Source organism: Leptonotus elevatus, chromosome 16 (genome assembly GCF_054856555.1).
Source record: "Leptonotus elevatus isolate MCC_2025b chromosome 16, RoL_Lele_1.0, whole genome shotgun sequence".
Lineage (NCBI taxonomy): Eukaryota > Metazoa > Chordata > Actinopteri > Syngnathiformes > Syngnathidae > Leptonotus > Leptonotus elevatus.
This window is the reverse complement of record NC_141254.1, coordinates 16,748,836-16,775,163: the sequence shown is the minus strand read 5'-3', so window position 1 is coordinate 16,775,163 and position 26,328 is coordinate 16,748,836. Positions and strand designations below refer to the sequence as shown.

The 26,328-nt window shown below is 39.9% G+C and overlaps 3 protein-coding genes across 6 annotated transcripts in view; 2 read left to right on the top strand and 1 right to left on the bottom strand.

Moving 5' to 3' along the window:
- Positions 1-1,314: 1,314 nt before the first annotated feature.
- LOC147161041 (U2 snRNP-associated SURP motif-containing protein) lies at positions 1,315-13,771 on the top strand. 2 transcript variants are annotated; one of them, XM_086098037.1, is made up of 24 exons: positions 1,315-1,523; positions 3,131-3,215; positions 3,296-3,407; positions 3,607-3,716; positions 3,817-3,884; positions 3,975-4,075; positions 4,158-4,222; positions 4,289-4,454; positions 4,536-4,735; positions 7,144-7,187; positions 9,395-9,499; positions 9,586-9,652; positions 9,788-9,957; positions 10,764-10,926; positions 11,034-11,113; positions 11,208-11,295; positions 11,374-11,502; positions 11,579-11,771; positions 11,843-11,926; positions 11,995-12,058; positions 12,163-12,310; positions 12,848-12,958; positions 13,167-13,384; positions 13,426-13,771. In XM_086098037.1, the coding sequence occupies exons 1-24, from the start codon at positions 1,495-1,497 to the stop codon at positions 13,547-13,549; spliced, it is 2,724 nt and encodes a 907-aa protein (XP_085954163.1). In that variant the 5' UTR covers positions 1,315-1,494; the 3' UTR covers positions 13,550-13,771. The 2 variants fall into 2 exon arrangements, with proteins under 2 accessions (XP_085954163.1, XP_085954162.1); XM_086098036.1 differs by having other exon boundaries at positions 1,320-1,523; positions 13,167-13,336; positions 13,442-13,771.
- Positions 13,772-13,833: 62 nt separating this feature from the next.
- Positions 13,834-23,356, bottom strand: wdr44 (WD repeat domain 44). Of its 2 annotated transcripts, XM_086098033.1 has the most exons (20): positions 22,821-23,356; positions 22,535-22,568; positions 21,536-21,610; positions 20,183-20,792; positions 18,743-18,891; positions 18,550-18,645; positions 18,286-18,422; positions 18,072-18,155; positions 17,877-17,983; positions 17,457-17,608; positions 17,232-17,370; positions 17,101-17,165; positions 16,911-17,027; positions 16,695-16,817; positions 16,425-16,616; positions 15,465-15,566; positions 15,282-15,397; positions 15,007-15,134; positions 14,599-14,733; positions 13,834-14,508 (listed from the first exon to the last, which is right to left on the bottom strand). In XM_086098033.1, the coding sequence occupies exons 1-20, from the start codon at positions 22,919-22,921 to the stop codon at positions 14,420-14,422; spliced, it is 2,751 nt and encodes a 916-aa protein (XP_085954159.1). In that variant the 5' UTR covers positions 22,922-23,356; the 3' UTR covers positions 13,834-14,419. The 2 variants fall into 2 exon arrangements, with proteins under 2 accessions (XP_085954159.1, XP_085954161.1); XM_086098035.1 differs by lacking the exon at positions 21,536-21,610.
- Positions 23,357-24,307: 951 nt separating this feature from the next.
- klhl13 (kelch-like family member 13) overlaps positions 24,308-26,328 on the top strand; it is a 28,247-nt gene continuing 26,226 nt past the window's right edge. The window contains exons 1-2 of one of the 2 annotated variants that reach the window (XM_086098786.1): positions 24,308-24,387; positions 25,478-25,548. In XM_086098786.1, coding sequence (XP_085954912.1) covers positions 25,496-25,548 — 53 coding nt within the window. In that variant the 5' untranslated portion in view covers positions 24,308-24,387; positions 25,478-25,495. The remainder of the gene's footprint in view (positions 24,388-25,477; positions 25,549-26,328) is intronic. The other variant, XM_086098784.1, reaches the window with a different exon arrangement.

Genomic DNA, 26,328 nt, shown 5'->3' with positions numbered 1-26,328 from the left:
AGAGGCGTGCATCACTGAGGGGAGGCGCAAAGGGGGTGGACAACCACCGAGGTGGAGGTGCTGATGATGCTGTAGTGGCCATTCTATTATTTTAAGTTAAGTAACACATCCCCCTCCAATGTATTAATAAGCAGAAGGCAAGGACGTACATATGAATGGACTGAATGAATGTTTACTTGCTGTTGGAAGAAGCGTAGCCACCGGCGGCCATCTTACGTTGGCATTCGCTCGGCCGTATAACTTGAATAAATAGATTTTTCTGTCTCTAAGGTGAAAATTCCACCATGTATGACATATGAAAGAAGCACTCCATGTACATCTCATTGCTAAGAAAAAATAAATAAATAAATAAATATATGTATATATATATATTTATATATATATATATAAAAGGTATATCTCCAGGTGCTACTCAAGATTTGTCTGCTGTCAGAGCCATCAACAATCAAGTGAAAGTAAAGCCCATGCATCAGGAGAAAAAAAATCACTGCGAAATGTAAACCATATATCTGTGAGTGACAATTCACAATGTTGAGATAATATACTCTGAATGGTAGATGCAAACAGTGAAGTTTAATGTTTGCGAAAGCTCTAATGACTCCAGGCAGGGATCCTGGCGTAAAACATGCACTGATAAAAGTGGTTTCAGAAAATAATAATCATAATAATACAGGATAAGAGGTATAGCAAATGAATGGATGGATGAGAGAGAGAGAGAGAGAGAGAGAGAGAGAGAGAGAGAGAGAGAGAGATTTTCATGTGTGCCATCAGAAACTATCCAATTCCTCTTAATTTGTCTGAGAATTATTCTTCATTTACAACAAATAATTGTCGACTATCTATGCCAGCGACAAATAGTGACAGGCAGGACAATTACCTACTCTTCCACTAGATGGCAGAATGTACAATTGATCTGTGTCGGATGCCTTTATTATTTAAGCACTTTTTTTGTGAATTTTTATTTGTGAGATGTTTGTCATGTAAAATAAATCCTTTGACTAAATAAAAGTTGTAAAACACTGAAGCGGACAAATTTTATAACAACGAGCCAAACAGAGTGAAATGCCCCCCTCATGAATATCTATGAGCTCTGAATGCTACCGAATGAACCCCGGTCGTCTTGTGTATTCCGCTATGTGGTAGCATGTTGTTATTATCCGCTATTGTTGCTGCCAGAATGGTGAAGCAGTAACACTAAACACACTGTAAGTTGCACTTTTATGATGAAGCTCGGAAGCTCCCGTGTGCATGCGTTATGCTTTTAATAACGTGTGTGTCGATGCTTGCTAGGCGTTGCTAACGCGTAGCGGTCTGTTGTGTTAGCTAGGCGCTGGTGACTTTAGTTACTGTACGCTGTTTTTTTTTTGGTGTGGTTGTCTGAAAGGGATGTTTTGAGGAGGAATATTTTGTGATAGGATCGTGTATTTCTTAACCGCCGAGCTTGCGTCCCCTTGGAATACAGTGGCGAAGCTAAATGTTGATGTTAGCATAGCGATGCTAGCTAAGCGAAGCGTCGATAGGAGGTAAGGAGACACAGGCCCTTTAAATCATCGTTTTAGTTCTAAAAGTGGAACTTGTTTTCTGTTTACCGTGCACAAACCTTATTATTTTATTTCAAACCAGCGACGACGTGTGTTGCTAACTCTGTCATTATACTAATAATGCAGCTCTCTGCAGAAACTGCTTTAGTTGTGATGTGTTTTGTTTTTTTCCTCCCACGGCGCCTGTAATTTACTACAAATCTGTCTCACATTAAAATAACCACACTGTGTCCAAATTTAGTGGTGGACCACCAGGCTATTATTTAGTGTCATTCCAATGAAAATGATCGTTCATAAAGGAGGAGACGATTACTAGGCAAGGGTGCATGAAAAGACAAAAGGCCAGGGTTTTTGGCAAAGGTGCATAGAAGGATACAGGTCGACAGATGTAAAGATACAGGCTAGTGTGGCATCTATTTTTACGGTGCTTGTATTCATGTTTTGACTTTTTACATAACTGTGTTACTATTAAATGCTAACAACAACAAAAAGCTTTACTGTTTAGCCTCACGGTTGACATCAACCTAAGGTGTGTGGGACTACATCAGATTGGGTCATAATTGCACAGAAAGAGTCAAAGACCCAGTATGTGAGGAATTAAAACCTCATCACCATATGCGGGTGACAAAACCAGAAAGCATGGAACCGGGCCTACACAGAGCCAAATGCACATGCAGGATGAGTCACAGATGCATTTAAAATGTTATCGGCACCTGCAGTCATTTAGAGCATCAGTAAACACAATATCCCACAGGTCTGAGACTCTGACTCTTGGACATTATCATTACATCAGCTCTTCCAGGACTGACCAACCAGAGAAAAGTCCAAAGTCCTTTGCCTCTTGTTGATTTTAGGGCTGAACGATTTTAGGAAAAGATTGATTTGTGATTTTGATTTGATCCTCCCCCTCACTTTTTTTTTTTTTTTAAATCAAGCTTCATGGCAATATTCACTATGTACAGTAACATTTATAAATATGACAAAATTACATCATAGCATCAAAACATTAAAAGCTGTTTATAAATGTAAGGACACTAAAGAGGAAAGTGGTCCCGTTTTTTAAAAAACTGGTTCAATAAAGCAAAATCTACTGCTTGCTGTCATACATGTATATATAAAAAAGTAATTGTTTAATACTCTGTGTACAAATGTTTTTCTTTTAACAAAACAACAATAATTTTACACTAATTTATCGCGCTCCGATTTGATCTGGCCTTGCCTGGGGCCCGTACCCGCCTGACCTCAGCAGTTTCTTAATATCATCACTCGGGTGCTTGAAAAGTTACAGGCAAAGGTTGCATGGGAGGATACGGGCAAGGGTGAATGAGAGACTCCTGTCCAGGTTCATGTAAGGATGCAGATAAGTGTGCATGGATGTGCCACATCAGTGCAATAGTTCATTTTAGAAGCTGGTTGCTTTTGGGAATTCCATTAGGTTGGTGTAGATAATTACACGCCAGTTACCTTTGGTTGATGCTGATCTGTGCAAAAAGAGACGAGTTTTTAGGTTAATGTGTGGGCATCATTGTTAAGCATTTTTCAAGGCTAATTCATGCATAAAATAAAACAAAAGTCTCTGTTATTTGCAGTTCAAGAATGGCTGACAAAAAGGGAAACACTGTCACTCCAGTCAAAACACTAACAAGGAAGGAAAAAGAAGTGCGAAAGAAAAAGGTAAGGCGATTATGAACTTCAGCTAAAAAGGAAACGTTTTCAAAATGGTGTCCGTGAACTATATTGCGTTGATGCTGTAGGAGCAAGAAAAGGCAGCTGTTGTCTTTGAGGAATTTTTAGCATCATTTGAGCCCAGCCAAAAGAGTGGCGTGAAAACGTTTGTCCGTGGGGGCGTTGTGAATCCAACAAAAGGTCAGGCGTTAAGAACTTGCTACACTACACTGCAAATCTCATTCCATAAGTCTACATATACTAGATACTGTGATTTTGGACATGCATAGTAAACAAGAAAGATCAAAGTCACTATTACAGAACAACTACTCTCATGAATACAACTCTTACTAACTGCCATAATTGTTGAAGGACTCTTTTGTTTTGTTTTTTCTTGCAGAAGAGGAAGCAGCAGAGGCCAACAAAAGTCGGCTTTATCGACCGGCCTCAAAGTATGTTCCCCTGCCTGAAGATGTCACAGCGGCATCATCTGCAGAGAGCAAAAAGTCTGTAAGTCTGGACACGTAAAATGAACGTTCCAAATTTAGCTCTTGCGAGTATTTCAAACAAACAAATCAGTGGCATGAGCGACGGCTTCTTGGATTCGCAGGCTTTTAAAAGAAAGACAGAGGAAAAGAAGAAGAGTAACCTAGAGCTCTTCAAAGAGGAACTTAAGATGTGAGTTGACACAAAAGTTCTTCGCTGTTATTTAAAAAACAAACAAAAAAAAACAATTATATTTTTGGACATGTGTTGTGAAAAATATAGAATTCAAGAAGAACGCGAGGAACGATACAAACGAAAGCAAAACGACCCAGTTGGTGGAGGAGGATACGGACTTCTGGAATCACCACTGTTAGGGCGACCAAGTAAGGAAACCGTGGAACCCAGGCTTCTTTCTACATGAATGGATGGAAACTATGCACTGCTAAACCTCATTGTGTTCCACAGTATTTTATGATGACCCAACTGTGCCGACCACCACTAATCTATACATCAGCTGCATCAGTCCAAAGGTCGGCCACGCGCTGTGATCTCATTTTAGCGCCACAGCTGCTATAACGCACTCTGTTGTTCCTCAGATGAATGAGGAAATACTTTGCAAAGAGTTCGGTAAGTACGGTCCTCTGGCCAGCGTGAAGATAATGTGGCCGCGCACGGACGAGGAGCGCTGCAGAACCTCCAATAGAGCCTTTGTGGCGTTCATGACACGGAAAGATGCAGAGCGAGCCTTGGCGGCGCTTGACGGTACTCCTGAAAACATGCTCCTGTTCGCCGTTATCCTCATGGCGACGTCTCATTCTGATGTTTTTATTTGTGGGGCTTTAGGTAAAGTGATAATGGGATTTGAAATGAAGCTGGGATGGGGCAAACCCGCTCGAATCCCGCCTCAGCCGCTCTACACTCCGGTCGGGGTGAGGGCTGCGCCGCCGCCCCAGTCCGGTCTTCCTTTCAACGCTCAGACAAGGGATCGCTTTCGAAATGACTTCACCAAACCCCTGGCCTTGTCCAAAGTTGACCTCGACAAGGTAACGGCCTACTTTGTTGGCTTTATGCATGCGCATGATATCAGAAAAGCGTGCCAATCGGACAATTCATTGGGTGCACCTGCACATCTAATGAGACAAGAATCATGTCAAGTCAAAAGTGCCTTGATACGTTCAGAGGGAAATCAATTTAACAATATTTTCATAAATATGTTCCCTGACAGCATCAGTCAAGACTGTATTATTATCTTTTATACAGCTTTCGTGATGGACTCTTTCTAGTAATGCCGAATGGCTAATGTGCTGGGGGAATGATCCAATTTCACCTAATTGGTGAAAAAATTGACTTAAATATTTACAGTAAATAATGTATCTTTGTCCAGAGTTAGAGTGATGGATAGGAAAATTAAATCAGGGGTCTGCAATCTGCGACTCTGGAGCCACACGTAGCTCTTAAGTCCCTGTCCTGTGGATCGCTAAAAGAAATGAGTAGAAATTATTATAATTATATATTTTTTTACATATATACTTTTTTTTTTTAGATGAAATGTTTTTTAAATGATTTAGATAGAAATAAATCAAAAAAATCGTAGTCACATTTTTTGTCAGAAAAAAAAGGTAGATGAAAATGTTTTTAAAATGATGTAAAAATGTCCAAAAAGGACCATAAAATGTCTAAAAGGAAGAAGAAAAGCATAAAATTACCATAAAATGTCCATGAAATTGCCAAAATAAATGTCAGAAAATTACATATAAAAAAAACATTCAAAAAGTAACAATAAAATGCCCCAAAACAACAAGAAGAAAGTCAGAAAATTGATTTAAACAAAGGCAGAAAAGAAAATGTCCAAAAACAAAAGGAGTAATCATGAAAATTACCATAAAATGTCTACAAAATTGCTAAAAAATAAATAAATAAATAAAAGTCAGAAAATTGATTTAAGGAAAGTCAAGAAAGAAAATGTTCAAAACGTAACCCTAAAATGTCCAAAAACTAAAATAAGAAATCCTGAAATTATCATGTCTATAAAATTGCCCAAAATGTCAGAAATTCTAGAAAAAAAGTTGAAAAATTACACCCAAAAAATGTAAAAAATAAATAAATAAAAAGAAAGGAATGACGAAAGGTAGAAAAAAAAGAATCAACATATTGGATGCTGCGTATTTTTGCATTCTGGTGCAGCTCTAATGAGCTCTTGGCCCCTCAATACTTCACACGAAAACACTGTTTCCTTTATCACAATGTTCAAATGTTTTACGGCTCCAAACTGATTTTTTTCTTATTTATTTGGCCTAAAACCGGCTCTTTTGACAGTCAAGGTTGCTGACCCCTGAATTTAATTGTATTCCACTAGGTGGCAGAAGGTTCATCATTAAAATCTTAATAAGAGTTTTGAAGCACTGCTGTAGATTGTGCAGGTGTGCCTAATGTGATGGACGTTCAGCTTTTACATCACTGATAGGCTAAGTCGGTGATATTTTGTAGAAGGATACAACGTAAGGGAAGGTGATTCAATAGTCTGGAAAACGATGCCCTCACTTTTATAATGACATCATTTAGTGTTGACATTTAACAACAAGCTACAGTGAAGTAGTGGCGAGTCTGACCTCTCATAGTGTAGCGTCATGCTCCTCTAGAGGCCGAATTGTATTTGCAGTGTCGTGTAGACAGGTGCGTATTCTCAAAACAGGTTTTTGACTATATTACATAACCGAGGGGCAAGATGAAGCATAGTTAACTTATTCACTGCCATTGACGGTTATAGACGTCATCAATTAATTTGAACTATTTCTATTAGTTAAAAAAAATTCCCCCCACTTTTGTTAACAAGAGTATGAAAACCTAGAATTTTTTTGGGTAACATTTAGAACAGATTTTGTGAATTTGTGATTAATCGTGAGTTAATTAGTGAAATCATGCGATTAATTACGATTAAAATACTGACGCCCCTAATTTTTAATAATCTTTTCTTAAAAAAATAATAATAATAATTTTAATTATTTATTTATTTTATAATCTTTATTTTTTATTTTTTAGGAAAGATTATTAAAAATTAGGGGCGTCGGGCAATTGCAATTTGTAAACGTAATTAATTGCATGACTTCACTAGTTAACTCACGATTAATCACAAATTTTATATCTGTTCTAATACAATAAAAAAAAAATCTAGGTTTTCATAACTCTGGTTTACAAAGGTGGGAAAAATGTTAAACTAATAGAAATAGATCAAATTAATTGTTGACGTCCATAGCCGTCAATGGCAGCGAATGAGTTAATGTTGTTAGAATGATCTTCAAACCTCATTCATTAAGTGGATAGTAAACCTTGCTATATATATATATAGTATGTATGCTATCGTTACTCTGCTGTTTTGTATCCTGCAGTATGTCATCTGTACAAATACTCACATTTGTCATATTTTCACTATTTGGTTTGACTTCACAAACAGACTCTGTCCGAAGCCGTAGTCAAAGTGGTTATCCCGACCGAAAGGTACACACACTCTTCCTCCTACGACTGACAAGCTGTTAGAACACAAGTGATAGGGCAGAGGCAGGGGCTGTCACGTATATTCAAAGATAAAACCGTAACGAAGCATTAGTTAGTCGTTTTTTGTTTTTTGTTTTTTGTTTTTTTAACTCATTCACTGCCATTGACGGCTGTAAACGTCAAAAATGCATTTGAGCTATTTCTATTAGTTTAATTTTTTTTTCCACTTTTGCTAACAAGAGCATGAAAACCAAGAAGAAAATTATTGTACATTCAGAACAGATATACAATTTGTGATTAAACATGAGTTATTGAAGTCATGCGATTAATTACAATTAAAAAAAATTAATCGCCTGACGCCCCTAAATTTTAATAATCTTTTCTTTAAAAAAAAAAAAAGATTATTTTAAAAAAAAAATCTAGGTTTTCATACTCTTGTTCACAAAAGTGGAAAAAAAATGTAACTAATAGAAATAGTTCAAATGAATTTTTGACGTCTATAGCCGTCAATGGCAGTGAATGAGTTAAGATAGTTTCACTTAGCAAAAAGCCATGCTGTGATTAATTGCATTGTGAACAAATCCATTCCTATAAATGCCACACCTCAAATGAGCCTCCTTTTTCAGCTAACGGAAATCATTCATCATTTAGTTTGACTGACACACACCTGCGGAGTAGAAATTGCATATAATCATGTCTGGAAAATTTCATTTTAAGAAAGCCCACATTTGTACAAATAAAATGCCTACCTTATAATAAACGCCTTACCTTAAATAGAAAGCTGGTAAATAAAACCCTCGGTGATTATATGAGAAACTACAGTATGTATTTTCTCCCTTTTTTTAGGTTTCTAAAATCGTCACTGTCATTCTAGTAATAATAGAAGTTGGGAGACGTCCACAGTATACTCACTTCTAATACTTTTGATACATAAAATTAAAAAAAAACAATATCAAAGATCATTTGTAGGAAAGACCTATATATCCCAATCTAGATTATTTAGCAATTTTCTATTCTTCTCATTTCTAATTCCTATTCATAACACGGCACAAGAGGCTGACGTGGTGCAAATGCCTCGACACAAGACCAGGGATCTACTCGGCCCTCCCTTATACAAATGTGCCGTGTAGAAATTTACACCCAATAAACAAAGTCAAATGAGAGTATTTCAGCGTAAGAACGTGACTTTATGTAGGATATTCATTGATATCGATTTTTGGGGGTGCGATTCGATTCAGAATCGATTTATGATTGAGAACGATTTTTGATTCAAAATTATTTGATTGACAATGATTTTTGCTTCAATTCATAGATAGTCAAGGAATCGTAATGATCTACTCCTGTCTGACTCGCTAATACTAACTAGCGCGCTACTCGCGGCGCTTTTCTATTAGTTTAACATTTTTTCCACTTTTGTTAACTAGAGCATGAAAACCTAGAATCATTTTTATTGTACACTTGGAACAGATATAAAAATTGTGATTAATAGTGAGTTAACTAGTGAAGTCAAGACATTAAAAAATGTAATCTGCAGACTTCCCTAATTTTTAATAATCTTTTCTTTTCTTTTTTTAATCGTGTCAGGCGATTTAAATTGTTGTTGTTAATTAACTGCATGACTTCAATAGTTAACTCACGATTAATCGCACATTTTATTTCTGTTGTAAATGTACAATAATTTTTTTCTTCTTCTAGGTTTTCATACTCTTGTTAACAAAAACTAATAGAAATAGTTCAAATGAATTTTTGACGTCTATAGCCGTCAATGGCAGCGAACGAGTTAAACAAAGCATCGTATGGCAATTTTCTATAAAAAATAATTTGCCACAGAAAAGATAAAGATCTGTATTGTTAGTCGCAATTAGTCCTCATTGAAGGTCAACTGTCTAAAGGGATCCTTTTGACCTCTTTGACTGAGCGATCCGAGTCTGTCCTGTACGCTGCGGAGCGCAGTGACTGTGCACTTGAGTGAAAACGGGGCACAGGCAAATATATACGCTCCACATTTTCCCAAACGGTAAATGCTTTGACAAGGACCGACGTTGTTAAGACTAGCGTCGAGAGCCAGCCTGCAGTTCGCACGGGTCACTAGCTCAGTGCAAAGAGGTATTAAGAGATCTCCCCCCCCCCTCCCCCCCACCGGAACTGACACAGAGAGAACATTAAAGGTTGGACGTAAATAAATCACTTTCTGTTTCTCCCCCGCGCAGAAACTTATTATTCCTCATCCATCGAATGATAGAGTTTGTGGTGCGTGAAGGTCCTATGTTTGAAGCCATGATAATGAACAAAGAAAAAAGCAACCCAGAGTACAGGTACAAGAATGATGTGTGTGTGTGTGTGTTTTTTTCTTAACCATCAAGCCTGTGGAGGCGCCTCAAATGATTTTCTTTTTGCTCAGATTCCTTTTTGACAACAAGAGTCAAAATCACGTTTACTATCGTTGGAAGCTATACACCATCCTCCAGGTATTTATCGACATTTTATATCCCTCGGTTTGACCGTTGGGGCCCATTTTTAAGCCAATGGCGATCGTAGAAAATGCCTTCTCCATTAACACGGAGCCCTAAACGCGTGAGTGCATTTTACCTTCACTTCCACAGGGAGAGTCCATTACAAAATGGAGGACCACAGAGTTCCGTCTGTTCCGCGGGGGATCCGTTTGGAGGCCCCCCATCCTCAACAGCTACATAGACAGAGACGAGGAAAAGGATGAAGGGGAGGAGGCCGCTACTCCTGAGGAGGAGGTGAAGAAGGGACAGCTGAGAACAGAGTGAGTACTACTAGGGGTGTGCCCCAAAAAAATCCTCTCATTTAGTACGATTCAGAATCGATTTAAAATGTCCCAAAATCGATGTTATTTCAATTATTTTATACTGTCTCGCCTTTGTTTGTGTGCGCCTTTATTGGGAGCGCTGTTCATGTTGTACACGATTTGGCCACTTAGGGGCAGTGTGGTCCCACGCGGTCTGACACACTGTTAAGTTGTAGCCACATTAGAGAGTAGAAGGAAAAAGTCACGATCAAGTTATTCCCCCAAAAGTTGTTTTTTTGCAGCGTGGAGCCGTTCTTTTGAGTGATAAAAGTGCAGTGAGCAGCGCGCTAATTAGCATTAGCGAGTCAGACTGGAGTAGATCATTACGATTCTTTGCACATCTTGAATAAAAAAATCATTCTTAATCGAAAATCGATTCTGAATCTAATCGCAGAGCCAAAAATCGGAATCGAATCGTGAGACATTCAAAGATCCCCCCCCCCCTAGAGTATACCAAACAGGCAAAAAAAGAAAAGAAAAAAAAGCCAATTTCCAATTTTAATCTGTTTGTTGCATCCTTCTCATATAGTAAAAAAAAACAAATGACATTATTTAATGCAAATTTTCATTTAATTTTTTTCAAATTATTTAAGTTACAGAAGGACATTTTTGCAACTGACTATGCTATTATAAACTATCTGGTTAACCTAGAAGAAACAAAAACAACCTACAATCGATTAAAAAAAAAAAATTGTTCTTCATATTATTCAATCAAATGAATTGATCCCACAGCCTCAAGTGTTTTTCATTTTTCTGCTCAACAGGCACAGGCAGAGGCTGGACGTGCTGCTTCAGGAGCTCACGCCCAGCAAAGGAAATATCGGCGACGCCATGCTTTTCTGTCTTGAACGAGCGGACGCCGCCGAGGAAGTCGTGGGACACGTTACTCAATCCTTCTCCTCGCCTCAGACTAACCTTCAGAAGAAGGTGAGTTTTATTTAAAAAAAATTTTAATCTTTTTATTTTGAAGACCTACTGTGTGGAAATCATGTTTCCCTGCAGCAACATTAACCTCACTGCGTTTGTTCCTGCAGATTGCCAGCTTGTATCTCGTATCAGACATTTTATACAACTCCAGTGCCAAAGTAGCCGGGGCATCATATTATCGCAAACAGTACGAGTTGCCTTTTCTTCATCCTTTTTATACGAGGTCTTCTTGATGTTTGTCACGTTATTTATAACTACGATTTTTGCTGATGTATTTTTAGCTTCGAGTCAAAGCTATTGCAGATATTTGGAGTGCTTCATGAAGCGTATAAAAACGTACAAGCCAGGCTGCAAGCTGAACAGTTTAAGGTAAACATGATGATTTGCAGAAAAAAAAAAAAAAAAGAATAAGAGAATTTCAAAACATAATTACGCCGACCCCTGCAGCAAAAGGTCACAAGTTGTTTTCGAGCTTGGGAAGACTGGGCCATATACCCGCAGCCTTATCTTATCCATCTTCAAAACATCTTCCTGGGCTTGGCCAAAATCGGGGAAGAGTTGGCAGAAGTGGAAGAAGTGAGTGGAAAAGGACTACTTTCTTTCATTATTTTGTCTTAAGCGCCAATCAAATGACCCGACGCTCCTCTTTTAGGAAACGTCCTTTAAACTCGACGGCGTAGCGATGGCCGCCGGCGCCCTTCTCGACGGCCGGCCTTTGGGCAAAGGGCCAGCGGACGACCTCGACGGCTGCCCCATGGGCTGGGACTCTCTGGACGGCGTTCCCGTCGACGACATAGACGGCGTTCCCTTGGGAAGCGCCATCGACGACATTGACGGGATGCCACGTGAGTCGAGCGCGGCGGCGGCCGTTTTGCGGTGCGACGGCGTCCTGACCCGCTTTCCCGTTTGTCCTCAGTGGACGACAGCAAGGGGGCTCTCTCCAGGAGGGGGCCTCTGTCCAAATGGGAGAAGACGGCCGACGACGAGACTTTCTCGCCAGGTAACGCGGCTCGCCAATGTCCTCTGCGGGGAGCCACTGGCGTTACGTAACTTTTTGCTTTCTTTCAGCCTTGCCCGAGTCCAAGTGGAGCGCCGCGTCGAGCAAGAACAATGACAAAGAAGTGAATGTTAGGTAAGGACCTCTGCCACTGCTTTTAGCTTTATCGGCAGTCTTGCCTGACACCTTTTCACAAGCGCTCAGCGTCAACGCGGTTTCTTTTGTTCTGGCGAGAACAGCGTCAACTCACTGGACGGAGGGAACTCCGAGAGCGACAGCAGCGACGACTCAGGCAGTTCGCCCAAACATGACAGCGCGCATTTTCAGAGCTCGCTCCGAAGTTTTCAAATGTCGGAGAGCCAAAGAAAAAAGCTGAGAGAGCTGGAAGTAAGTGACTCTTTCTGAAATTGCCATTAAGTCAAATAGGAAGAAAGAAAACGACGACTTGATTTTTTTTATAATATAGGGTGAGTTTCTAATTCTGTATCGATGCCACAATATGGCGGCTTATCCGCAATAATGAACCCGCATTCATTTGAGGCTTCTCAGTAGTATACAAAGCTACCATAAACTAAAAGTCATTTTCAGTTTAACTACACACACTATTAGTAGCTGCACCGACTGGCAAATATAAACGCACTTTCAGTTTCACTATTACATTCAACGACCGTAGTAAATAAGACAGGACGTCTTAAATGCGAACGAAAAACACCATCAAAGTAGGAAAGTTAATAACACCAAGATTGCACCAGATGGCGCCAAAGTAAGTTTTGACCTGAGGACAATCGCAGCAAATAAGAGGTCAATAATAGGTTCCACCCAAAAAATAAACTCCTTTTGAACATATTTCAATGATTCCTCTTTTTGAAAGTCACAACTGATTTCCACCGCCATAATACATAAACATAACCTTTGTTAACCCAGTTGAAAGTTATGAAAGTCCAAGATGAGCTGGAAAGTGGCAAGAGGCAGAGGAAGTCCGGCATGAACATCCAACAGCACGTGGAGCACTACAGGAACAAACTGCTGCAGAAGGTATTTGGAACACAAAAGGCGCTCTTTGAGCAAGAAACGCAACCGCTCGGTAAGATAAATAAGTCTTTAATGACAAATGTGGTATTGGACAAAAGTACAATTAGAGAAGCACAAAAACAAATGTTGTGGTTTTAATCTGGCTTCGACAAAGTGGTCCCAAAATGTGTTTTAGAGTTTTTAAACGGAACCATTTTATCATCTGTTGTAGGAATTTGAAAAGGATGACGATAAGCCTGAGAGGTCGACATCCAAATCAAAAGAGAGGTCAACCGAGGACCGGAAGGACAAAAAGAGCAAAAAAAGTGAAAACGGAGACCGACAACGGAGTCGAGATTCTGACAGGCGCAACCGAAAATCAAATAGCATCTCTCCTTTAAAGCAAGTTCCACGTGACGTTTGTTTTGTGCAAAGAATACGACAATCCTATTCTCAAAGACTCTCCCTGTCTCCCACCCCTCCCCCCCCCCCCCCACCCCCACCCAGGTGTCCCAGACAGTCCAAACGGTCCCGATCTCCATCTCCAGAGAGGAAGGGCCGAAGGTCCCGGTCCCGGTCCCCACATCGTTCCCACAAGAAGACAAAAAAGAGTAAACATTGACTGTCGCCTCCAGGCCTGCCACGAGAAACAGGCGTCCACCACTCACAGCGCTCCGTTGTCTTGGTCCCAAACACACCGCCACCCCCCGCCCGCAAGACTCTGCTCTCTTTTTGTATCATATTTGGACACTAATTATATTTTTGTTTTACTTTTGTTTATAAAAATAATGTGAAATGGTCAATGCTCAAACATTAAATCACTCTTGAGTGATTCTATGCATTTGTGTGTGCGTGAGTTCTTCTCTCAGCAGCGCAGGGCAAAAGTGCAAAGGGCCACGTTTCAGCTCTGCTTAAAAACATGACACTTTTTTTTATTGAGGACATCAATAGAACGTTAAGTTGCTTACAAAAGCAATTAAGTGTGCAATGTTACATTGTAAATGTACAGTTCCTAATCTAGTGAAATGTATCAAATGTCGAGCCATTAGTGTTTCTGAAAAGTACGTTTTAAAGATACCCGACCCTATTCAAGAAGAAACATGTACAGATTTGCTGTCTCTAAAATGTTGCCATAAACAACAGGAAATGTTGAAGCTGAAACATTTAAAAAAATAAAGCAAGCTCAATTTCTTGTTTTTTTTTTTTTTAGGCACGTTTACAAATCACCATTATTTCAAGACACATCGAAATGTGCGACTTAACAGTTCGGAGACGATGTCTTTGCAAACGGTTAGCGGGAGAACCTCTTAAGAAACGCGGCAGCACAAGAACGCAACCGCATGTTCCGAACACATCGTCCGCTTCGACCACATAAAGCGGTAACGTTGGCAATTAAGAGCTTTGACAAATGCCAAACTACTTTACAGTTGCTTGGTATGTAAGATGGCATCGATACAAGTTACAAATACAAAAGTCTCATGGAGCTCAGTATTTCTTCACATTAATGAAAACCTTGATGGCTCCAGTGAAGTCAGCAGAGAGTAGAACCTCTGTGTGATCCGTCTTTAGGGCACCTGCAACACAATTTTCCTTTAGCGCTTACAACTAACAGCACTTTGTTCCCGCTTGAAGCACGCGCACGCACACACACGCACACACAATACCTGAGGGAATCGTTTCAGACTCGTTGGAATCCAGGCTCTTGCAGTCGGCGTCTGTTTTTTCCGCACCGGCCTCTTGTGGCACAATGAGACCGGGCTGGGGTGCGAAAATGGCTGACGTGACGACGGCGTTGTGTGCTGCGGGAGAGAAAGTGCAAATCCAGGGCGTGAGGCAGGTTGCTGGTATTTAAAATGCAGTGGGCAAAAAAAAAAAAAAATAATAATAATAATAATAATAATAAAAGAGCAATGATGATGACATTTCCGAATGAACAATACTGAGCTCTTAAAATAAATAAAATAAAAAATAAATAAATAAATAAATAAATAAAAGAAAAAATAAAATAAAATAAAATGCAGAAAAAATAAAATAAAATAAAATGCAGTGGGCGCGCAAGCGGGCGCGGTTACCTTTAATCCCTTCCCAGAAGTCATTGCGGTCCCGTCGTACGGAGGTGAATTTGCTGAGGTCGTGGTAAGTGCTCCAGATGTACACGTATTTATCCTCTGACCCACTGACGATGAAAGAGTAGTCGTGGCTGTGGGAACAAAGTTGCATTACGAATCCATAAAAAAGAGGACGCGTCTGTGGCGAGTATGACGCATATTATTCAAACGCGTGTTTCCAGGACTGCTCCGGATGACGTGTGTGCGTTCCAAGTGTGTTGGGCTCAATGAACCCTCACCTGAAACTGGCCTTAATCTGACTGCTGCTGTTGACGTATCCCTTGTACTTCATGGACAGAGACAAGTCCCTCAGGTCGTAAAGGCGGATGCGGGAATCATTTGAGGTCACCAAAATCTACGGGAGGAGAGAAAGAATTTAGTGAATGGCGAGTTGAGTCGCGGCGATAAGATGATTTTCTTACCTTGTTCTCTCCAGGTAACGGTTCAATACCGGTGATTTTTCGCCCCACTTTATTCCTGCCTCTCGTGGACCGAACGTGTATTTGGGTATGATATTTCAGGCGCTGTAGAAAGCAAAATAAAAAAATAAAAATAAACATTTCACATGGCGTTTCCAAGGCAACGCGTCAGTACAGAGTAGATCTTCAAAGCACTGAATTTCCACACTGACAAACTGCCTAACTCGAGTTTCTGCAAGTCGAATTTACAGCCTTTTAAAACAAATTGAATGGCCGACGTCGTAAAGTATAAAGTATGTATATCCTGTTGGATGGTACTTTTAATTGCATAGTTAACTCACAATTAATCGCAAATTATATCTGTTCTAAATATACAATATTTTGGGGTCAAATTTTTCACTGTTGATATAAAAAAGGGGACAAATATGGTTTACAAACACAAATGCGGTTGTATCTTCAACCATTGATACAGGAATATTATAGGTAGTAATTCACATTTATTTGAAGTTAAAAAGGTATGCTAAGCAGTTAAAAGGAGTGCAAAACATTTGAGTCATACATTTGTGTTAAGGTCACTTTCTGCCACTAGGTGGGATGAGTGTTTCATGTTAAGCGTTTGGTCACAGGAACAGTATGTTAATCTTTTCAAATTCAGAGGAATTGGTATTGGGAACAAGAAGCAACTCATGGACTCTAGGCCATTTTGTTCATTGTAAATTACAGCGAGTCAATTAAATTATGTTATAGTGACTCCTTTGCACAACCTCATGAACATTTTTTTTTTTACATTTACATTTGAATGCCTCTGTGCATTGTATTTAATGCTTTTTAACGCCATTTAAGACCTTCGATTTAGCAAGAACAATCTAATGACTTTTTGTGCTTTTTAATGACCTGCTAAATAAAATACAAGACTGGATGCAAAAAAAAAAAAAAAAAAAATCAATGAATTGTTGAAGGTACCTCCGTGTCATAGAAGATGCATCTTCCGTCATAGGTGCCGATGACAGCGTACTTGCCATTCTGGCAAAAGTTGGCCGCCGTGATGAGGCGCGTTTGGCCGTCCACCTCGTTCCACAGCGCCACCTTCTTGTCCGGAATGTTCCACAATCGCAGCTTTCCATCCAGAGAGCCGCTTAAAAAGTATCTGTCGTCCTGGCAAGAAACAAAACCACCGCAAGTTAATAATCTGTGAATTGTGAGCGTCCTTTGAGAGATATGTTATCAATTTACCCTGGGGTGGAATGTGATTGCCGTGACGAAATCAATGTGCTGAAAGCAGCAGAGGCACTCTCGCCTGGATATGTGCCACAGTCGGACCGTTTTGTCCATGGACGACGAAAGCAGGAAGAAGTTCTACAGCAACGCAAGCAAAAAAAAAAAAGCCTCGTATGAGGCGAGACGGCATTCGCGTCGAGGACGAATTGAAAGCTGTGGACTTTTGCTCACCTTTGACCAAGACAAATCCAACAGATCTGCCGTATGGCCCTTGTACTTGCAGAAGGGCACCTGGCGAAAAGGGGCGTTCCTGTCTTCTGTGTCCGGGTCCTCTGGAGCACAAGTTGCCTGAAACGCAAGGACGGTATAAGACATTTGCTATATCGCTTCTCCGGAGTAGGGTCGTGGGGGGTTCACTCACCCCAGGATCAGTGTCAGATTTGGAGGAACACAAGCTTTCCTGCGATGGCGAAGGTGACACCCGACCTGGTTGGGAAGCGAGCGCAAACCGTCACTTCAAAAAACCTCACAGTCAAATCTCGCCAATAGTACCTTCCGTGTTGTACTTCAATCTCATGTTGTTGAAATAGTCAAAGGCGGTCTTTAAGACCCAGATGCGGACCACGTTATCTTGGCCGGCGCTCGCCAGCAGCCTGCCGCAGTGCGAGAACTTCATAGTCCACACGGCCCCCTCGGGAACAAGAACAAAATGCTGCCATCAGACTCGTTTGGTTTCCAAATAGGAGGAGGAGGAGGGAAAAGCGTAAATCGTCCTACCATGTGCTCGCCGCTCAAATCCTGCACAACTTTGATTTGATCAAAGTCAAACGGACCCTTAAAGCTGTGGGCCGCCTTAAACTTGGCCGGCCTTGTATAAGGCATCCCCTCGTCATCACTGGAGGACGGGTCGTCTTGGTCTGTGTGGAAAACTGGACACGGCCGCGAACAATGTTTAGTTCACGCGGCAATGAAAACGCTTTCGGACGTCACCGACATCCTCAGATTCCCTCTTCATGCTGACGACGTGCTTGCAAAATTCAGGTTATGTCACCACTTTTGAAACTAAACTCTGGCAAAGTTCTTAAAATCTTACAGTGCAATTTCCAATCTTTTCCCCTCCACATTCTGTTTTGTCACAGTTGAAGTGTTGGTATAATGAAAATGACAGATTGACAGATTTCGTTCGATTTTTTTCACCTTCATCGCGAACACTTTTCACTTTGTTTACTGCCTTCTCGCCGTATTCCTCAGCAAGATGCTTGGCCTTTTTCACCGACTTGCCCAGGAATTTCTTGAACTGAGTTCTGGAAAATGATGACACAATTGAGAAGAACGTGCAAATGAAGGTAAACAAGCGACGGAATTTGATCAAATAAGACGCAGATTCCTTACGTCCTCTGTTTCAGTTTCCCCCCATCTGTGTCTGCCAGCGGAGCCTGCGACTTGTCATCATCATCTGACTGCGCTTCATCGTTCCTGAGGGGGGAAAAAGGAACAACTTCCCTTTCAAACATGTCACCTTGTTTTTCACTGGAGACTATTTTTTTTTCCAAATGAATGTAAATACTCAAAAGCACAGCAACAGGCTATCGCCTTATCCACGTACGTGATATACTCTTTGGTCCTCCTCATGATGTGCAAAGTGAGGGGGTTAATCCCAGCAGGAAGTTTCTCCTCTGCCTGGATTAACGGGATCTCTTCCCCAGTGTCCAGGTTCTTGATCATCACGCTAGCCAGGATTTCCTGTTTTCACATTCGGGTTTTGGTCCAGTGAATGTTGGTGTAAGGAATGTGCTACAACATGTGATGTGGCTTCAAGCCAAGAGAAATAAAAGACCACGGAGATAACCACAAACACACAAGGGCCTACCTCATCAGTGAGCTCCCTACCAGAGTTGGACCGTGGACGCTGAGGGCCTGGAACTTGTCCCTCGCCCTGAGCCGAGTCGTCCTCACCCTCATTCTCCTAAAATCCACAAAAAACGGACGCTCTTTTTCAACTGCTGCTGCGCGCATGACGGCATCTCCAACATGTGATATTTAGCAACCGAAGCGTCACTGGCCTGTGCAGTTACGACTTTGTCCCCACTGGTGGCGCTGGCCAAATCTAAGGAGTGCTGCAACTCTCTGGTTAAACTCCTCACAGTGCTACTCGGAGACAACAGGCCAGAGGGTTCCAGGGGGTCGCTGCCGACTGGACTCATTGCAGATACTGCACAGACAATAATAGTTGGTTAATGTGTGTATTGAAACAGTGTTTGTTCAATCTATAGTATATTATATACTGTATATTTAAGGAAGCCTGCATTTTTTTTGGTAACAATTATTAATGCCGCTTTCAAATTTAACGCGACAGACATTTACACACTTTTATTCATTTATTAAAATACATGTCTTTATTTAATTTCTCTCAAATAATTTGTTCATTATTTTTGGGGGGTAAATAAAGAAAATATTAGCAAAATAAACAATTTTACCAACATTCAACTTCTTTTTTTAAAATCTAAAATTGGTTATCTAAAATTATTTACATCAACACTAAATTCTTATGGAGGAAATAATTAGTCAGTAAAAATTACATTAATTAGAAATGCACTTGAAAATTGCCATGAATATAAATTTATTATTAAACTTAACTTATTTACATATTTTACCTACACATTTATTTATTCATTTAATAGGAACGGGCAAGTACCGATACCAAGTATGGTTACTGAGCCAATACTCTGCTTTATTTCATGGTATTCGTACTCGCAACGGTGGGTGATACTCTTGTACTTAGGGAAAATGCTATAACTGGATTTTTTTGGGGGGAGGACATTTCATGTACCACAAGAACAAATGTTGAGTTGAATATTTAAACTAAAACCGGTCTGAAAAAAAGTGATATTGAGCATCCCAAATTTTTTTCTACAATTGAGCTGGCCCATCAGCCGTCTTTATAAAATAAAATATGGCTCTCGAATGCAAAAGTTTGCCTTCACTTTATGTAGAACCCTCCCCACATTATTCATTTTTGCCCAAATCTATTTCGAGTTGTGATCTGTCCACCTATGATTAACCCAGAACACTGCAGGCTTGTTATTCATTTACTTACATTTTGCATAAGTCAATAATAAGTAAACAAGCCTCGGACCATTGTGTTTCGGACCATTTTAAAGGCTGCATTGAAAAACAAACGTTAAACTTCAACACACTGAGTTATTGACACACCTTACATAATGTAATCAAACAAGGGTTGGCTAACACCCCTGGTGCCTTCTGAGTTTGATTTCTCCTTCTCAATTACTTTTTTTTTTGGCGGGGGGGACAACTTGTGAACATCTGTTAAAGAAGGTAAGAGCTTGACTGTGCCCCAGTGCACAAAGTCCAAAAAGACATGCTTGCGTCTTGACCGATACAACATCAAATCTTTTTCTTTCCCGTTATTGTAATGATACGCATGTGTTGTTTTGGCGCCAAAATTATTGTACAACATCTTTAAGTGCATTTTGTTTGTTTACCTTCAAGCCCACTGGGCCTGAGACACTCCTGAGACTTCTTGGAAGGGACACGCTGCATGGCCGGCGGAGGCGGTCTTGGAGGTGGAGCTCCGCCGGGAGGGCGCGGTCGTGACGGCGGAGGCTTCTTGGTGCTGGCTACAATGTCTGGTTCTACCGTGAAGTGCCGGGGTGGTTTCGTAGGCCCAGATGTGTCCATAGAGTCCATCGGTCTGTGTGCGAATGAAACTTGCTCTAAAATGTCAGCGGACCTGGGTTCCTGCGACCCTGCTGCGACCCCCAGCGCCCCATCGGGGTGTCTCTGTCCTATCGTGCTGGTGATGTCTGGTGGCTGAACACCTTCCTGTGTTCCAACTGAAGGTCCTGGGAGATCCAAAGGATCGGGGGCAGGCAGAGAATACACTCCGTTTGTCGCCGAACATTCCGGTTGCTCCTCGGGCCTCTCGAGGGGCTTCGGTTCATCGACTGGAAGCGACGCCGCCACAGGAACTTCCGGAGTGTTACTCTCTCCCTTTGACTCCGCTTCCGCTGTCACATCAACATGAAGTTGATCGAATAGTTCAGCAACGGCACCGTTTTCCTTTTGGCTCTCCTCAATGATGCTATCAATGATCTAAAAGATAAGAGAAAAATTCCAGCTCAATTCTTCGTACAGTGGCTACTGTGCAAGTCTAGTAACTAGAGCTGCGGCTATTGAATATTTTAGAATTATTCTACCAATTACCCCATCCATTGATAATAAAAATGTATTTTACAATGTTAAATAAATAAAAAATTAGCATGAGGGGTGCATGTATTGTTTCTCAAGTCCTTCACCATATCTGTAACTTTGAGGCTTTAAAAAGATTGGGCCTAGACTGGTGAGTGACGTGGGAGTCAGTGTGTTGGCTGTCATAAGCTAAGGTTAGCCGCTAGAGGTGGTCAGTTGTATTAAATTAGCTAATAGCTAATTAGCTAACAATAGTAGATGTGCTATTGTGTGAGCCACTTCTGCCTTGCAGTAGACACATTGCACATTTTAATCTTCATTTTTAAGTGTGAAATGATTCCTAACTTTGAACTTTTTTCTGTCTTACACACTCTTTCCTCCTGGCTTGATGCCGTAAGCACCAACTTATTTTGAGACTGAGGGGTGCTGAGTCACCAGTAACAGTCAGTGTGGAAAATGATAACTTGTTTTGTAGTCGAAATATTCAAGTTTCTCGATTAATCGTTCTAGCCTTATAACTAAAAGAAAATCTTTTTTTTCTACAAGACACACAGATACATACATAATAGATACGTCCGACTCAAGTTACCGGTAACTCTATTCTAATGTGTGTGAGTGTTATTGAGCAATAAAATAGAAAACCACACATGTAGGGATTCATCTTGAGTAGTCTCAGAGGCAGCCTCTCCGCAGCTCTCATCTTCATGGGATCTATGCGAGAGCTGTTCATAATGAAAACATTTTGTGAAATGAAAAAATACGATCATAGTTGTTTTAATTTTTGTAAATGAGATCAAATAATATGGACTTTTTAGTAATAAGTGTTCAAATAAATATTAATAATAGTGTCAAACTCAGCAGTTTATAGCTTTTACTACAACTCCTCTCGAGAAGCCTAATCTTCTTCATATAATTCTTTCTATCATTTTATTATTATTTATTTCTGTTAGAAAAATAAAAGGTTGAACCTCTAAAGCCAAACAATACAACAACACTGGTTTACTTACACTGTTTTTTTTAACCCTACAAGGAAATCATGTAAAGTGAAATGATTTTCTTACCATCATTAAACATTACATGAAGAGGTAATTTAGGTAAGGTTTAACACCAACTGTCACACAAGTCTTAAGAGAAAATAACCGCATAATACACTACTTCACCATGAAGGGACTTTAAAGACATACAATAGAAAGTAAATTATCGACAATAAAAATGCTTCTGCAGATTCTCTGGTCATTTTCTTCCAGTCATTAAGAATGATGTTTTCAGATGCATGCTAATTGTGTTAGTACTGTTACTGTGTATGTAAAGCGTGCTGACATTTAAGAAATTGTGTCTGTCATATCGCACTCCGATTATATGATTCTCTTTACCTTTCCTGTGGTGTTCTAAACTAATTACCAAACCAATTATATGACATTTGGTTGGTTTGACTTCAGAGGTTCCATTATATGACTGAAAAGTACCCTGGAAAAAAAGTTGCGCCATTCACAGTATCTATAGAATTATAGGAAACCCAGAAAGCACCTAATGTCTAGATTTATTAAGCCTTATTTCATACTTAAAGGTTCTTAAGCCAAAAGCAAAACATTGATTTGAGAGGTTTAAAAAAAAATCACCACAATTTACAACTTCAATAAACACACCTTAGGAGAAGGAATGACGAACTTGGCAGGTGACCTAAAAGGCACAGAAACATGGTTAAGAACAACTAATAAGCAAATGACTAGTTATCATACACCTCCAAATTGTCAAATGGTACTTTCATTTTCAATGTCACGACTAGTAGTGTTTACGTTTTCTAACATTCAAGTATGCAACACTGCACATACTGTGGGTTCCCACGATCAGTGCAGAAGACAACACAGCAAAACTGACACTCGATGCATGTTTTAGCTACTTATAGATAATAATGAAAATGTGTTTCCTTACACTTTGGGAGATGGGCTGAAATGCACGTCCTCCGGAGCATCGTAGAACTCCTCCGTGTCACTCGTGTCTGACGCCATGCTAACATGAAATGAGCTCTCCATCTAGCTAGCCAGTTTAAACATCGGGCAGCTAGCTAAAACAACAACATGCGATCGAGTGTAGCGGGATGACACCTCTGTCTGTTTTGTTCCTTTCGCATAGTAACGGTAACACGAAAAGGGCTTGGTCTTGGCTTGTTCGGAAAACACTTTCCTGTCAACGTCACAGCATTACGTTGCACCGTGCTCAACTAGCGCTACATGGGTACATAGCGAAAGGCTACAGGTTTACAATTATATCTAAACGTAAGCAACCGCGTATAAACATAATTTACTTATTTGCTGTCAGAGTATCCCCCAAGAAGCAAAAATGGCGTCTTTACGTTAATTATCTAGCTAGTCGTTCGGAGGCAGCCAGGAGACAGCTTATAAACAAACCATTTCTTTAAAAAAAGAAAAAAAGAAAAAAAAAGATGTCAGCCAGTGCCCAAAGGGCGGGGCATACATAGGCCCCTGTGGTGATTCTTCTTCTTCTTTGGTTTTTAGTTGTCTAAATCGCCTCCTGCTGTATCAGAGTGGTAGTCTGACCAGTTGAAAAAACTGAAAATATGAACCTGACACTTTGAATGATTCAATAATTCAAGGATTCAAGAAACGTTGCTGTCATACCAAGACACATTTCCACATGATATTCGGAATACGATATCTGAGGTCTCAGGTTAGTACAGCAAGGACCAGGACTTGTAAAAAATAAAAATGGAACAACAAAATGACTTGCATAAAATAAATATGACTAAAAAGAGATACAAGCAAATTCCCAGTTTGAATGTGTGCAAAGATGCAAATGAAGTAAAGTGTGGATGCAGCAGAAATAAAAATGCAAGAGGCATGCTACCAGGTAGGACCATGTGTGTAGTCCGCGGGCCTTTTCCAAAAATAGCTCACCATTGTGGGCTTTGTGATTTTCCTTGATATTGTGTAAGTGACGTTTGAAAATGTAAACAAAGGAAGAGATTTAAAGAAATCGAGTGCTGCATATTTTCTGTTATTATCTGGAAGAAAGCATTGACATGACCACTGTCTTCATATAAATGAATGTAATTAATGATTAATTACTAGGCCTGTCACTAACAAATATTTTTAGACTTGATCAATAATTAATAAAAATCACAGGTTATTTTCAAAATAAAAATTAAACGTTGTTGTTTTTTTAACGTTGTTTTTTTTAACCTAATTCAATTACTCCAAAGTGTCATTATTATTTGATCGGTGACTTAATAATGAAAGGAATTGTTGCAAATGGTTGAAAACGTCTCATGAGAAACACTGTATTTAGTAACGGAAGTTTTGAGCCAATAAGAAAAGATTGCCATACTATTCTCCCAATGAAAAGTTTGGATGGTCATGCTGTACCAATAAACGACAATCCGATTGGCTAAAAAATGAATGGGCGGTTCCTTTTCTGTAAGTGGATTTGAGGGCTTGGAAGGAAAACAAGGACATCAGTCAGCGTTACCTCGTCGTTGAAGGTATGGAATAATTTATCATTTAAAGTTTTGGGAGTATACTTAACACACAAGACATAATCGAATTACACATCGAACATTTTAAATACGGCAAACAACAGGTTGACAACTAGTCTGTCTGTTAATTGGTCGGGTCAATCCAACCGGACCAAGTAGCAACTAACTATGTGACCAACTAACTCGCATTAAGATTCAGCTTGTTTAGCTGTTTTAAATGATCAAAATCGAATAGCTACCAGTAAACCCAACTGACAACATCACTGCCAATCGTTCTTAATGTATATTGAGCTAGCTAATAATAAACGTTGACGAGTTAGCTTAGCTATGCTGTTAGCCTTAGCCTTTTCACTTGTGGCAACGTTTACCGCAAATGACCGGAAAATGAGCTTTATTGTAGGATAGCGGCGCTGATAATGTAACGATGTGTTGTTTTAACCGACTTATTGAAATCGCCCACCTTAAACGGCAATTTTATTTGCACATAAACAAGTTAGCTAACTCATGTGTACACTTTCCCCTTTCACGCATTACAGTCACTTCCCATGCGTTTACAGTACGTTGCATTGCGCCACTGAAAGGTAAAAAAAACTTTCATCAGGTTATGTTGGGATTCACATTGAAGCGTTTAAACTACTCGAGCATTTCAGTTGATGTATTTTTCGCTTTTGAAGAAAGACGCCAGGCAGATATTTTTAGCTTCAATTAGCCTACATCTAGATTAGGAATAAAAAAATAAAAAAAGTAAAATGGCATATCAGCGTGAGATAACCTTAAAAACTACCAATTCGCATAGACTTGTCAAGATGAGTACAATATTTCAAATCCTAATAATCTCATCTGGATTGTAATGGAAATGTGTCTGCTTGTCAGACTTTTAAAATTTCAGAATAAGTGACTGTCATAGTGTGGAAGGAATTGTATGAACTAGGTGGTATCAGGTAAATTAAGGCATTTAAACATGGGACACACTTTATATATATATTATTAACATTTGTACTATTCATTTTTCAAATGTTGCCGTCACTAATTTGATTGACCTTTTCTAACTGGCATTGAATACCATGTTGAGAGTATTTTGTTTTGGGTTTGAAAGGTGTGGCCTGGCAAGGGTATGGAGCACCCTATGCACAGAGGGGACGCAATGCCCATTGGACTTCATGACAGGTAATGAATGTGCAATGCTATTACATAACTGAGCAACAAGTGATGTTTGTTCAACTTTATTGAGAGAGTTTAAATGATATCTTCAATAAAGGCGGATGCAATACATTTTTGATATCAGATTGATGACCAAGTAGCACATAGTTGCAGTGGTTATCTGGCCTGGCTTGACCTGGCAGTGTATCCCGACTGTAAGTCTGTCGTACCATATGGAGAAAAGCCTTCATGTGGAATCAGAGGTGTTAAACAGGTAATACCCGATTAGGAGTTAAGATGCTATACTTGAGGACCGTGCATAAGAACCACTGCTGCAGAATTATTGGACAAATGTTTAGTTATAGTTTGATGGAAAGTTAGTGGTTTTATTTACTTATGGACTCCTTTTTTTTTTTTCTTTACTGACTGATAATACTGGTGTTGGCCAAAGCAAATATTTGAATGTGCCCTTCAGTTCTGCTATTTAGCAATCAAAGTAATGTGGCTAGTATCTGTTTATTTAGAGTGAACTAAAATGACTTGATAGAAGGTACATTTCAGACAAAACCGAAGGTTGGGCAATTTGGCAACATTAACAATCTAGTGCTATTTTAAAAAGTTTCACTGTCACGTTCTCATCCCGTCATTCCTTCCCAGTGTCATTGAGCAGAATGATACTATTCGTAAGAGCCATCGTGTGCGGTGGTCGCTCAGCTTCCCATAGCTGATGTCATGCTGCACTTCTTTTGACACCAAACGAGTGAAATCTGATTCATTGCATTTCAGTAGTATTTTTGCCTCTCGTCG